We start from the raw sequence: 16,349 nt of genomic DNA on the forward strand, positions 1-16,349 counted from the left end.
GCTGTGGCCTGTGATGCTTACACAATAGGCGCACGGCCTATAGTTTAATAACCTCTAACTGAAAATTACCACTAGAGTCGCGCCAGTCACCGGCCAGTTTTCGTTTCTATAATCATCGTACATTGAATTTCACATGGCTAAATAACTAGGTATGATCTCATTAAGACGCATTTGCGTTCTGGGCTGCGCATGTACTATTCTTCACGTACTATTCACGATTTGGCATGGAAAGAAATCTTAACTGACAGTGATTTTTATCACCGTACTACGTAGGTCGGTATACGTGTTATCTATCACTGCCAGTGGCGGCCATGACACCTGCGTATCACAAAGTTGCGATCATACCTAGTTATTTAGCCATGGCTGCGACAGAGACGTCGTATATCGGAGACGGTACGTCGGCACCGGCGGCGGCGTCGTCCTTTGGCGACTGTGCGATAAAGTCCTCGAGACCGTTCACGGGAACTACGTTATTCAAATCGACGGACATGGCTGTCGGTGATTTTCTGCAGTTATGAAAATAAAACACAAACATTTACAATTGCATTAATCATAAAACAGTGAATTCTTAGAAATTTCCCATCAATTGAATTTTTCCATTCAATTAAAAACATTAATTTACCATTCTTCTTGGTTGCTCCAACAATGTGATCAGCTTCAAGCCCACGATCATAACCAACCTTTTTTTTACTATCTTCATAAAAATGTGGTCGGTACCCAAATCAACAACCTCCTGTTTAATTTCATTTTCTGGCACATCATCACTGTAAAAAAAAAAAGAAAAATTATAATTAGTAACTACTTGAAAATAGTGTTTATGGATTTTATTTTGTAAATCTTAATTATGATGATTTCATTTTTATTATCTAAATATTTTTACCTAGTTATAGCTAACCTCGTCCATCGGCCACGATGTGTCTTTAGCTGCGGCAGAGACGTCGTCCATCGGCGACGATGTGTCGGTAGCTGCGGCAGAGACGTCGTCCATCGGCGACGATGTGTCGGTAGCTGCGGCAGAGACGTCGTTCATCGGCGACGATGTGTCGGCAACGGCGGCAGAGACGTCGTCCATCGGCGATGATGTGTCGGTAGCTGCGACAGAGACGTCGTATATCGGAGACGGTACGTCTGCAGCGGCGGCGTCGTCGTCCTTTGGCGACTGTGCGATAAAGTCGTCGATACCGTTCACGAGAACTACGGTATTCAAATCGACGGACATGGGGGTCGCTGATTTTCTGCAGTTATGAAAATAAAACACAAACATTTTAAATTGCATTAATCATAAAACAGTGAATTCTTAGAAAAAAAAAAGGCCACAAAAAAATTAAAAATAATGTATATATCACAAAAAAAATCAAATACACAGGACTCAAAGTTAAAATATTTTGTACTAATAAAAAAGGTGTTTAATTAAATTATCACTATTTGTTAATACATGGGCATAAGGATATTAATTACGTTTTTTTAGAGGGGTGAATAAAACAGAGTCTTTTTTCAAAATACTGGATGGCTATTTGAGGACTTCTTTTATAGACTTCCTTTGCCTCCACTAAATCAGATTTCCCATCAATTGAATTTTTCCATTCCATTAAAAACATTAATTTACCATTCTTCTTGGTTGCTCCAACAATGTGATCAGCTTCAAGCCCACGATCATAACCAACCTTTTTTTTACTATCTTCATAAAAATGTGGATCGGTACCCAAATCAACAACCTCCTGTTTAATTTCATTTTCTGGCACATCATCACTGTAAAAAAAAAAGAAAAATTATAATTAGTAACTACTTGAAAATAGTGTTTATGGATTTTATTTTGTAAATCTAAATTATGATGATTTCATTTTTATTATCTAAATATTTTTACCTAGTTATAGCTAACCTCGTCCATCGGCCACGATGTGTCTTTAGCTGCGGCAGAGACGTCGTCCATAGGCGACGATGTGTTGGCAACGGCGGCAGAGACGTCGTCCATCGGCGATGATGTATCGGTAGCTGCTACAGAGACGTCGTATATCGGAGACGGTACGTCGGCAGCGGCGGCGTCGTCGTCCTTTGGCGACTGTGAGATTAAGTCGTCGAGACCGTTCACGGGAACTACGGTATTCAAATCGACGGACATGGCTGTCGGTGATTTTCTGCAGTTATGAAAATACGCACGTGTGAGTGTGAGCGAGAAAGACGGAAAGAGAAGACGGCTGTCGTTGCACTAAAACGGTAACAAAAAAATAAATTATTAGAGTTTGCAAATATTGTCGTTTTAATTCGAAAAATATTCTATGTAATAATTATTACCGTTCGATGGACGATGACACGGAGAGCAGAGTCGGACGTGAGTACGTGACGCGCGGACAGGAAATGAGTGCTGACGACGAAGAACTGCTCCTGTCGGGAAAGCGAAAGCAATGTGCGAGCTGCGAGCATGACCGTCCGACGGTGGTGGTGGATAGAATATTGTAGATAATCCAGAAGCCGGTTTATCTGTATATTTTGGTGGTGGGGTGATAATTGTCTCGACACCGAACTAACGATGGGTTGGGTGGTCGGGGGGTCGGGAGGTCGGTGGGTCGGCGGGTTAGCGAGTGGGGTAGTGCGGGGTTTTGGAATTCCGAAACAACAATACTAAGCCAACCTTAGGCCGTTTTTGTTTTGTCGCTTTTTAGCGCATTCGTTACGGTTCGGCACTGCCGTCGTTTCCGTTATGGAATCGGCGGGACGCCGGGATGCCGGGATGGCAGTACAAACAAGCCAAAATATTTTACAAAAAACAGCAAAAGATAAACGAGAACCTCTGGTTGCCCTGCCGATGAGTTTTTCTACTGACCCGCTAACGGCATTGTAATATCATCTACAGATGAACCGTTCGAAAATAAAATATGAGACCGTATGGACCATTTGACTGGTTTGAGCGATATTACAATTACCTATGTCATTCATGCAGTATTATTATTTATCAAAACAAAATTGTGGTACAATATTAAGTGGAAGAAAATGCACATTTAAATTTTACTCTTGTATACTTATCTTAAGATTTTTATAGGTACAATATATACACTATGCGCGTGTTTTGTATAAGTCTTTACCAAATCGGGGTAGTTCAATAATTTAGGTCTTAGGCCTTAGCCCAGGAGCTACGATTATACAAAATTTAGTCCTATAATAAAATATTTTAAAATCATAAAGTAAAATGTATCGAACGTATGATAAACCATATTATAACAATATAATATAATATTAGTGACTCATACATGAAATGTTATGTGTTTTGATGACCGAAAACGGCGATAACCAGCGATTGTAACATTTTATCGATTAGTTGTAGAACATCACATAAATGAGTAATTGTATTTTATTGTCCCGACATCCATAATAATATTATATACATTTATATATTATTTTATGATTTTGAACATTGTATTTATTAATATTTAATTTTTAATTTTAATTTTTTTAAACATTACCTCAATTTATCGTCATGTTATTAGATTAATAAATTTCAAAAAATAAACTTATTATTTTATATTCGTACGATATTACGATGTATTTATTGTTATATTGATGGCAGGGCAGTAACAAGTCTGGATGGCGGAGCTATAAAGTTTATGCTTGCCGCGGCGGGGCTACCCATAAATGTACCTAATATTCATTGAAAACTCACTTTAAAATTTTAATTAACATTATAAATTAGTCTAAATATTTTAAAAATGTTTATGTATTATACTAGTATAGTAATATACTTAATGACTAATATAATAATAATAGCATAATAACCATTAAAAAAAAATTTCAAGTACCATATTTTCTTTGAATTACAACAAATAATTATAATTGAAATATATTATTTTGTTCTTCTTCAAATTGTATAGTTATAAATATAACTGTGCCCATGTATTTTTATTGCTTTAAAATTACTTTAACAATTGTTCAAGTGTTAAGTACCTATTACTTAAAAATCTTATGAATTTTTAACAAAAATATAGTTGTAAAATGACTAAAATGTCACTGTTTGGCTGTACTCAATGATGAAGTATTCTCAACCCTACACAACAAATTGAGTTTTCCAGCTATTATCTTTTTTTACTTCTTATATGATAAGCTTCAACAATTTACTTAATTATCTTATTATATATGGCTATACGTATATTATGTTATTTATTAACTATTTTATTGATTCACACAAGTAGAACTTAGTATAAGTTTAATTTTTTTTTTATTAAATTTATGGAGTATGTTTACAATCTGTATTATTGTAATTAATTCAATAATTAAAATAGTTAACTTTAAAACATAAGGGAAGTGAGTAGCCATCAACTTCCAAAAGTCGAAATATTATAAAACAATATCACAATATCAAAAAAATACTGATTTCTAATCAAATAATAAGTAAATAATATATAGTTTTAAAATATATAGTACGTTATAAGTATAATCTCGAACCTGTGGTAAAAATTATATTACGTTTAATTTGGAAGATGAATTTGTAAGGGGAATTATTTCGTTTTTGTTTTATTTTGTATTTGTTTTGTTAATCATTGAACTAGGCCCTACAATTGATTATACTACGACACACTTTGTGTAGTACAAAAAACGAAATGTATACTACAAAATTCAAGTGTGTACACATAATGTTTTTTTTCTATAATATTACTATTCACTTTGTATGTTGTATCTATTCATATAGATATACATTAAATTTTCATTTCATCTATTAAATTATCACTTGTCCGTTAGAATTTAGTATATTATAGACCTTATGGGCTATGGCTCATACTATAATAGACTGGTCTTTTGTACACGATGAACAACCGTCGTACTCGTGTGTGTTGTCTCCTTCTTACACACGTACGACATGGCAAATTTTCATTCACCAATTTTAAAAGTATGCTGTTAGTTTTGATATTAGATTTTAAGAGCGAATTGACCTATCGTATGATTTAAAGGTAAGATATTTATCTAAGGCCCCACGTAGCCTTAAATCGAATGTATATACTAGGTTACTCTAATATAAAGACGGAAACATCTATGAACCAATAAACCTATGCGGTTACGACGTCTCAGGGGCGCCCATTAGGGGGGCAAGGGAGGGAAAAGTCCCCCCTGGAAAATGTTGGAAATCATAGCATATTGTTTACTATGATCAGAATCTATTTATTTATTTAGATAGAATTTAAAAATTGAATTTAATATAAAATAATCTACAATTTTTTTAATGAAAAATTAGTTTAATTATTTTAGAAAATCACGTTATAAGCTCTAAATAACAACATGCTTTTTAGCTTATATTCTATGAATAATATTATAAATTCCATAGACATGTATAAACAATATATATATATGTCTATTGTCTATGATACATTTTTAAAATATTGTGTGTTGCCATAGATACGATATGTATATATTAAATATTTATGTGTACACCACCATAATATTCTATTTATGATCACGGATATATGTGTACATAATATATATACTATACATTATACATATAGCCATTCCTATTTATAAATGGATTAATAAATTATAATTTTGTCCCCCCCTGAGAATTTTCCTATAGGCGCCCTCGGGTCCTTAAAAATATAATAAAATATAGTGTGTAGTACGAAAAATGAAAAAAATTAGACCCTGCGTTGAACTATTATATTAAACACTGTAAATAAAGTGTGCTTCGATAATGTAATCTGAGGACTAGTAAAAAAAAGAAATAAATACATTGTAAATTTAAATGTATATACAAATAATCCATTCACATAATATAGTTGTATTTTTATTTTTTCTTATAAGAAACATACTATAACAGTCAGCCCATCACAGTAATACACTATACTTATTATTTTCAATTATTAGATTTCATTATTGGTAATATTATTCCGAATATAATAACATTAATAACATGTTATTAATTATTGTATCACTTTAATATGGATTTCACCGGGTAACCGCTTGTATATTATTGGCTATTGATATATTACAGTAATATTGCTACACTTGGAAGTGGAAATTTCAACTTTTTTTTCTCAAACAAACCTATTATTAACTAAATAATAAGTATATTATAAAAGTACTAAGTACAACATTGGAAAATCCCGATTATATCACGTTTATCTTTATAACTGTTCTTATCGTTATGTTTATTACACACGTCAAATTATACATAATACCTAATTATTATTCTGCTATAATATTGACACAGCTATTAAAAATAATCTGAATAATATATAAAATTACTTGTGTAACATCTTATAGTAACATATAGTAACATGTAGTAACATATAGTGCTGAGTATTCATCAAGTGACAATAATTACTATAAAAGGTGATTTTCCCATCATTATTTCAAAAATAATACACATTTTTTAAAATGTTTTATATTCTGAACTGAGGAATGTAATACTTTACAATGACGTGTGTTTTTTTTTTTTTTTGTATCTGTGTACAGCATAACTTGTCGAAATAATGTTACAATTTAAAAATTCAGGGGTGGTTTCCGATGGCAATTTGAATACCATCCTTTGTGCATTATAGAGGTTAAAAGTAAAAAGTTTCCAACATTTATCAAAAAAAAAAATTTTTTACCTATACATAGTTGTAGGTAACTTATAAACGAATCACTGTAAATACTTGAATTTTTCACCAAATATTTGTATACAAAGTATAATATTATATTGTAGTTCATGTAGGTTAAGTTATTTACTTTCACTAATTAACTATAACTAATATTGTTTATAATAGTTATTATTTTAGTGATTTATATTTTATATTAAAATTCTCTTAGCTCATAAGGATTGTTAATTATTAATTAGTAATTTTCTGAGCAGCTAATATGAAATTAAATAAAACATATTACTATTACATTGTTAAATCACATTTAGATAAGATAATTTATTATAAAATAGGTTTTAAGTAGGTATTTAAATGTATAATATGTTTTCTATTGGATTACATGCCAACTGTTTAACATAAATTGATTTATAGATGTGTAGCCATTATTTTATTATCTATGGTCTTTTATTATTTTAAATATTAAATCAATTTAAGGTAGGCAATAAAGAAAAATTATTATTTGTAAATAATATTTTATTGAAATATCTTTAAATTAATTTACCTATAAATTTAATTATAATAAAATAGACCCTAAATTTAGTAGTAAATCATAAAACCAATGAATTATAAATAACTTTATTGGTTGTATAAAATAGTTTGTATTATAGAATAGTATTTGAATAGATAAAAATATATATGTTTATACTTTATTCAGTTTATAAGTTTATTGATACAAAATCAGTACATAGTCAAAGTAGGTTAAAATTATTAAGTACTAAGACTATAGGGAGCGATATATTGTATTCAGTATTTAAATATTAAAAACTTCACTCAGCGACCATCGTACAGTGAGAGGTATATCTACTATTGCTATTTATTTCGAGAATAAACTACAAATTTTACAATTTTAATTTTATTTCGGGGATGATTTTAGATAATAATGTATGTTGAGGTATGAGCATATGAAAAAATGGTTCCATCTACTATTATTATTACTACCTTATTATCTAATAATTCTAATAGATAATATTAATATAGATTATATAAATTCCTTAGTTATATTTAATATATATTTGTAATAATATCTAGGTCAAAGAATAAAGATCAGGTGATTTTATTCATATAATATAATTCTTTAATTTTATAGTTGTTTTGATTACAATATATTTTTTTAGTAGGTTCTTAGTATAATATAACTACATATACAAATGTACATATTGTGATAATTCATAAAATAATTAAAAAATTAAAAAAATTACATTATTAATGGACATGGAGATTGAGAAAGCTTAATAAAAAATATGGCAAAGGAAAGTATGATTAAATAATGTATAAATAATGATTAAAAAATTATAATAATATTATTCTATTTATCCTGAATTGATTGATTCTTTACCAATTTTCACATTTTATTATTTGATTAACATCTAAATTTAAATTTTAAAAAATGTATCAAATTCATTTTTCTAATAGGTATCTTTTATTTTCTAGGTACAGTATGTTTTTGTTTGAAGACATTCATGATTCATACATTAAACATATTTATAATTTTAAGTAACATCAATATTCCATAGTGACCGATTCTTATACATTTGAATACATAATAACTATTGAATTATAGATAGGTACATGGTTTAAAATGCAAAAGATTTATTAATCATTTTAGATTCTGAACGAAGTGATGAATGTTTGATTTTACAATGATTTGTTTTTTTTGTGTCTGTGTACAGCATAACTAGTCAAAATAATGCTTCAATTTCAAATTTCGGGGGTGGTCGTTTCCGATGGCAAAGTAAATTATAGAGGTCAAAGGAAAGAATTTTCAAACAGTTTTCAAAAAAATCGATAAAAACAAAATAAAAAAAAAAAGAAAAATGGGAATTTTTACACAAAACCAGTTTTCGACCAAACGATTTGTTGTAATAATTTTTTAATGGTTGTTACTCAAAAACTAATCACTATAAATACTTGAAATTTTCACCAAATGTTTATATTAATGTTATCTATATACAGTTAAATTTTCAAAATATTTTTACTTTTTTTATACCTACTATTTATAGAGAACTGAAATTTTCGATTTATCTGAGAATTTTTTTTTGAAGTGTCGATAAAAAAATTTTGGATGACCAAAAAAACTTGAAAATTTAATACAAGGTTTCTTATGACTTATGAGTTGTTCTTTTTGTACTTCAAAAGAAAAAATCAAAAATCGTTAGTCAGAATTTTTTTTTACAAGCGTTTATAGTTCAAATTTTGACGAAATATAATGTCAAAATCGTGAAAATTTGCAAGTAATTTTGTAGTTGAAAAATCATAAATTGTTTTTTGTTTATATCTAAGGTTATACAATTTAACACTAAGTTTTCAATAACTTTTAATAAAAGTAGCTATAGAGAAAACTATAGAAGCATCATTATAGGAAAAATGTTAAGAGCATTTGAATTTTTACGAAATTGCATAACGATAACGATTTATCCTCAAACGATTTTAAATATTTGTTATTATTCAAAAAGTATAAGTAGTAGTTTACTTGAAAATTTCATCAGTTATTTAGATTGGCCTTTTTTTTACATAATTTAATTTTCAAAATATTTGGCTTATTTTAATGCTATTTATGGGCATTTGAAATATTCGTTTTAGTATATTTTTTTTTATATATATACACTGAAAAAAATTATATTGTATTGTCTTACTAAATAGGTTTGTAATAGGTTTATCGTAGTTACTACTAGAAAATTTCAATACATATAATATTATACTGTTTTTAAAACCAAATTTTATTAATTATTGTTGTCTCTGCAGTGAAAACCACTTTTCATGGTCACATTTACCATATTTTGTTCCCCGTAACAAAATTTTTTTTCAGTGTAAATAGCGATAACTTTTTTTTTTGGCCGAGTCAAAATACTTGAAAATTTAATAAAAAGTTCCTCATTAGTTAGTCTTATAGTGATTCAAAAATGATAAGAATACATTGGCACAATTTTTTTTTTATTAACATTTGAAGTTCAAATATTGACTAAAATATTTGTAAACCATTTGGTAGGTATAATTTATAAAGAATTTTGTATAATTAGCTAAGAGTTGAAAATTTAATACAAGATTTTCCATGAGTTTGGCTAACAATAATTATAAAAGAACTTACATTTTGGTGTATTCAGACCATTAAAACATAAATCACTTTTTATACCAACCACTGGAAATTATATCTTATAGGCTGACAAATAATCATCTACGTTATTCAGAAACATTTTTCATATACAATGATACCTCTCATTGGATTCAAATTGAATACATCAATTATAGTGAACTACTACACAGCAGAACGTTAGTCACTTGACCTCTCTATTTTTAGTTTATTTTAAATGTAAAAACATAAAAAATATTTATTTTATTTTTTTGTAATTTTTAATTTTAGGTATACTTTTACATATGATATACTTATTAATAATGTTCTTATTTCTTATTCTTTTTATTATTATTATAAGAGCTGGGATTTTAATGGCCTAAAAAAACTCAAAAAATGCATTTAAATGATATTAATTACACTGAAAAAAAATTTTGTTACGGGGAACAAAATATGGTAAATGTGACCATGAAAAGTGGTTTTCACAGAGACAACAATAATTTTAGTTACAATAATTAATAAAATTTTGTGAGTTATAAAATTTTGTTTTAAAAACAGTATAATATTATATGTATTGAAATTTTCTGGTAGTAACTACGATAAACCTATTACAAACCTATTTAGTAAGACAATACAATATAATTTTTTTCAGTGTATAACTTATGATGTTGTTATACTATAGTATTTGTTACTTATTTAGTTCTGGGCGTACTAATTGGTTTCTAATTCAGTAATACTTATTGAGGCCTAGCTATATGATAAAATAGTTATCGACGATAATTTGTCGTGCTATATAATTTACCTATTATTCGTACCGTCGGCATTTTGCCCGCAAGTCTCTTTTTAATCGCAACAATTTTCATTCATTTTATGAACAAATAAATTGTGAAAAATGCTCTAAAAACTAAGAAAATTAATTTAAATCGCCAAAAAAAGTTAACTTTAAAATAATCAGTATCACCCAAAACACATTTTATACATACCTATGGGCCATGGCAACGTTTGAAAACATCAGAAAAAAGATGCCTTTACATCAAAATCCGATCCCTAATTATTATAATGTTATTATTCCCGGGGCGCCCTATAATAATAATTATTATTATTTTGTTTATTATATGCAATATATTATATATACCTACATATGAGTAATCCACTCCGCTCCTGTCTTCAACACAGTATTCGAGTCGTTGCCGATAACCGCCAATAATATTGTAGGATCGGTAACAGTGACATTTAAAAAAAATTTTATTTAAATTTTTTCTTTTCTGCAACAATATCCTGTTAGTTGTAATTTATTGAATTTAATGTCACAATAATTATCAGTATATACACATTTCAATGTAATAATTTCGTTGCCAAAAAAGAAACAATGTTTTTGAAGTTCGGACATATTATTACATTTCTACGATAACTGATTACCAATTGGCAATTATATTTAGCTGGTTACACACGAAGCGGTTTAGCCGCGCGCAGTCGCGGTTCCTATCCGCATCAGCGTCCGCGACCGCTTCCAAACTTAACTTAACATAATATCGATTATCAGCAAAATTCTATAATCCACAAATAGCCAAGACAAATATTATCAAATCATTTAGAATCATCAGAAAACATGAATATAAATTATTGGCGAAGCGCAACACATTAAGCATGTTCTGGGTGGTTAGAACCACAGCTTATAATGGAGGGAGTCTCGGAATAAACAATATTTTACAGCAATAAAAAGCGTTGCATTATAACTTGCGCACACAGCTATCGCATGCTTTGTTAATAGATGTTAAAAGATGCCAAGTATATTAATTATATATTAATCAACTAATTAGAAATTAATACTTATATGGTTGCAACTAATAAATAATAATACTCGTAAGAATAATATGTTCATATAAACCGCGAGCGTAGAATTATAAGATTCGATCGGCGGCCCGTGAAAAATCATAATCTTCATATTATTAATTGGCTTAAAACATTTTTGTACAAGAAATATTTTATAGACTATATGAGACTTACTATTGTTGTATGTACTTAAATCATATTAGACTTACTATTCTGGTTCAAATTCAATTTATATTCAATCATATTATGCCTGATATTATAAATAAAATATATATATCTCAGGCAATATGCTTTTTAATTTCCATATTAGTCATCTTTTATGTTTATAAATTATCTTAAAATTGTAAAGTAAAATGTATCGAACGTAAGATAAACCATATTAAAATAATATAATATAATATAAATGACTCATGCATGAATTAATTGGGTGCTGTATTTTATGTGTTTTGTTGACCGAAAACAGCGATAACTAACGATTGTAACATTTTATCGAATATGTAGTTGTAGAACAGCACATAAATTGATAATCGTTTTTTTATCATCCCGCCATCTATAATAATATATACATTTAATTTTTATACATTTGTATTCTATTTTAACATTGTATTTATTATTCTTTCATTTCTTAATTTTATTTTTTTTAATATTACCTCAATTTATTGTCGCATTATTAGATTAATTAATTTCAATAAATAAACACTTAATTTTATATTCACAGAATCTATTTATTGTTATATGGATGGCGGGGTAATAACAAGCCTTAATGGTGGAACAATAAATATATACTTGCCGCGGATTATTATACTACGACACAGTACACACTTATAAATGGCTAATAACGTTGTTAGGTACTATCTGTAACAGCTCCGTGTCAACGTAATATTATGAATATATTATAACTATCTTTATACTTTTATAAGAGTTGAATAAAAAATACGAGTTTGTACTTTGTTATGCGGTAGGTGTCAAGTGACGTTGTCTTAGAAATTGTCACTAAATAAAAAATATAAAAGTAAAAACAATTTAAGATGAATAACATTTTTAGATGACAACAAAACGACTAGAATCAATATTCTTCGTTAAAATAACTTGTCTCGTCCAAACATCTGTAATATTGTAATAATAATATGCTCTCGTAACACTATAGTGAGCAAATCTTAAATATAATAAATTAATAAAGAAAGGACCGATTATCAAGTACATATGATAGGAAGTCGGTAACCCACACAAATCTTCTTTAACTATCAATAAAATGAATTATTTATATTGTTAAGTCATATGTATTATTTAGAAATCAACATGTATTTGTCATCATAAAACATGCGATATGTGGTTTTCTTATACATATATGCCAGTGGCATAAAATACAAAAATTTTATATTACATAAATCATTAAATAGTGTATTCTTAGAAAAAAATATGATGACCACAAAAATTTACAAATAATGTGAATATCACAAAAAATATCAAATAAATAGGACACAAAGTCAAAATATTTGTAAAAGAAAAAAATAAGCAGGAGGCAAAGAAACACGGCAAATAAAGATAGGTAGACAGGGTACATTAGTCAACGAAATATCGTACACGATCATTGTAATTGTATATCTATTATAGGTATAAGTGGGATGACGAATGGGGTACTGCGGGGTTTTGGAATTCCGAAAAACGGTCACTACACTAACAGCATTAAGCCAGCCTTTGTTGTTTTGTTCCTTTTTGGTGCGTTCGTTTCCGTTCGGCACGGCCATCGTTTCCGTTCCTCACCGTCTTGGAATCGGCGGAGTGTCAGTACAAAACAAACTAAAACGGCAAGCCAACATAATATTTAACAAAATATAGTGAAAGATAAACGAGAACCTCTGTACCTGTAGGCTGTATTATTTTACGGGTGTGTCGACCGTGAATTGCCGAAGAGTTTTTCTACTGACCCACCAACGGCATTGAAATATCATCAACAGATGAACCGTTCGAAAATAAAATATGATACCGCATGAGCGATATTATAATTATGTCATACACGCAGTATTATAATTTATTAAAACAAAATTGTGGTACAATATTAAGTGGAAGAAAATACACATATAAACTTTACTCTTGTATACTTTATATCTTAAGATATTTGTAGGTACTATATTATACCTTTATATTATTACTATTTATAGTAATACTCGTTGCCGAGTATCTTAATAATATTATAATTATCTAATAAAATTAACAATTAATACTTATATGGTTAGTGGGTTACAACTAATCTTAAAAGTATGTCAATATAAACCGTGACCGTAGAATTATTATAAATTATAATATTCGGTCAGCCGTGAAAAATCATAATTTTCATATCATTAATTTATTAGCATAAACATTTTTATTCAAGAAATATTTTATAAACTATATGAGACTTACAAGGTCTGGTATGTACTTAATTAATTTTATGTGAGCTATTATAAATTATATATATATATATATATATATATTACAGGCAATATGCTTTTGAGTAGGTTTGATATGTATAACCTACTTAGGTACAATGTACAAACAATATTTTACTAATTAATATTTTTATTATACTGAACATAAATTATTATCATGACGCAATGAGTATACATTTACTTAAAATAAAATAAATTAATATAATATTATTTAAATATTTTTTTCCGTGTTTTTTTATGCAAACAGATCAATTGTCTTATTGTAGCTCAAAGAATCGGCAATACTATGTTCGATGCTCGAGCGTTACCCGTGTAGCCTTTTGTAAGCAGTATTAAGATTATTAGGTATTGTAGTTCTCGTTAATAATAAATTACAAAAATAAAATATTATCATTATACTATGTTATGTTATTATAGGGCATAGGCCACAGCTATATTTTGTACTGTTCTCGATCGTCGTCAAAAATATGTATCAGTACATCACGAGTGACGAGACCACGAGAGTATAAAACTGGTCTATGTCACTTTGTACCTACGGTCAAGCATTAAAAGTGCAAAACGCGGACCCTTTACACGGACAGGTAAAAAGGTATTTTGCAGAACGCGGACACTTTGTAAGTATATATTATAAATTTATAAATATAAGTTTTATACCTAAGTAGTAACTAGTAATTATGTATAGTGTTAATTATTAAAATAGAAAAATTAAAAATTAAAATTAAATTGTTATAAAATATTGTATATTAATTATTAATAATAATCTAAATACCTAATCAAATTATTAATAACATCGTTCTATCATCAAACTACATGTAAAATGTGTACATAAGCGGATATCCTTTGAAAATGTTGGGGAGCAACAATTATTTACATAATTTACAAAATTATTCAATGTATACAAAACAATTAACATATCAGTAATAAGATAATAACAGTAATGACTAATGAATATTTTATTTTAAAACCAGCATTCTGGAGGAACCATATCACCAGTGACCAGTGCTAATTGCTATATATGTGTTCTGTATTATTTATATATGGAATGATTTAACGGGTGTCTTACATTAGGGCTCAAAAATAAAATAATTAACTACTATATATTAAAAATATTTCTTGAAATTTTTTCACTGAACTGTCCGTTAATACTTTACATGTAATTTTTAACTATTTTTTCAATATTATATTTTTTTTTATCATTTGACATATTTCCATATTATACTATTTTTATTTTTATTTTTTATTTGCTAATAATTTAAAAATACGATTATGTATATCCGTATTTTGTATCCGTACACCGTAACTTATTGTGTTCGGACTCATTTTAACGCCACCGCTATAGTTGAAGCTACACCTTAAATGTTTACTGGGAAGGTTTTATCGTATTCCAAGAAAAAAAAACGTGTAGAATCGCATTCCTAACATGACAATACAGCGTTCAAATACAATACGGAATTACGAGCATAGAAAAAAAAATGGATCGTAAAATGAAAAAGGTGCGGAAACGTGTTTGACCGTTAACAAGACGTCATTATAGAATATAGGTTCGGGCATATTTGAGCTAAATAATGTGAAAACATTTCTGTACCCATGTAGTGATTTACAAGGGGAAAAAAGGTAGACGAGTATTATACAATAACGGAATTTATGTAGTATAGGCGTATGAGTATTATACGCGGTAAAATAGTTTTATGTATATTTAATATAAATATTTATACCGGTTTACATACTAATCTCAAATGTGTGCCTAATTAATATTTTGGTTTGTAAAAGGCAACCATCGACCGCATTTTCATATTATATAAAATAGTCATATCACTACAACTTTCGTAATCACGTAAATAAGCACCTAATGTATCGCGAGTTGCGCGTCTTTGCATAAGTATACATACATATTAGTACATATTCTCACGATGCATTGTTATCGTATGTGTTAATCGCATAGATCATATTGTATAACATATATTAATATACCTATATATATATATATATATATTTTATATATGAATGAAGAGTGGAATCAACGTGCAGCCAAAATTACTTAACCGATTTATTTGAAATTTTCAGCAAATGTACTTATTGCTATGCAAAGGATCACACGGAAATGATTTTTCGAAATTCGCATTCTAAAGAGTATAAAGATCATAAAATAATTAATTTTTAACGGTGGGTGAGGTTCGCTTTACGGTGGCAGGCGACGCACGGTGGCCAGACGTGGCCGCCCAATATTCCCTTTCCATATTATGTCGTCACCGTCGCCGCCGAAACCGAACACCGCCACACTTCGGACCTGCTTAAACCGAACCGACCAACTTCAACTCGGCAACGACGAGTAATTCAGCTAGTATATATAATATAATATTATGTTATAATATGACGGTTGGAGTTTTTCATTTGGGATGAGAAAAGACTGCATTGGCCAGAATA

General features: G+C 28.8%; 1 protein-coding gene across 3 annotated transcripts in view; it reads right to left on the bottom strand.

The window, feature by feature from the left end:
- Positions 1 to 346: 346 nt before the first annotated feature.
- Positions 347 to 16,349, bottom strand: part of LOC126551869 (heterochromatin protein 1-like) — a 63,930-nt gene continuing 47,927 nt past the window's right edge. The window contains exons 4-6 of one of the 3 annotated variants that reach the window (XM_050206213.1): positions 1,665 to 1,715; positions 623 to 680; positions 347 to 506 (exon numbers count right to left, since the gene is read on the bottom strand). In XM_050206213.1, coding sequence (XP_050062170.1) covers positions 475 to 506; positions 623 to 680; positions 1,665 to 1,715 — 141 coding nt within the window. In that variant the 3' untranslated portion in view covers positions 347 to 474. Of the gene's footprint in view, positions 507 to 622; positions 681 to 1,290; positions 1,750 to 16,349 lie in introns of those variants that run through there. The other 2 variants (XM_050206211.1, XM_050206210.1) reach the window with 2 other exon arrangements.

Source organism: Aphis gossypii, chromosome X, assembly GCF_020184175.1.
Source record: "Aphis gossypii isolate Hap1 chromosome X, ASM2018417v2, whole genome shotgun sequence".
Lineage (NCBI taxonomy): Eukaryota > Metazoa > Arthropoda > Insecta > Hemiptera > Aphididae > Aphis > Aphis gossypii.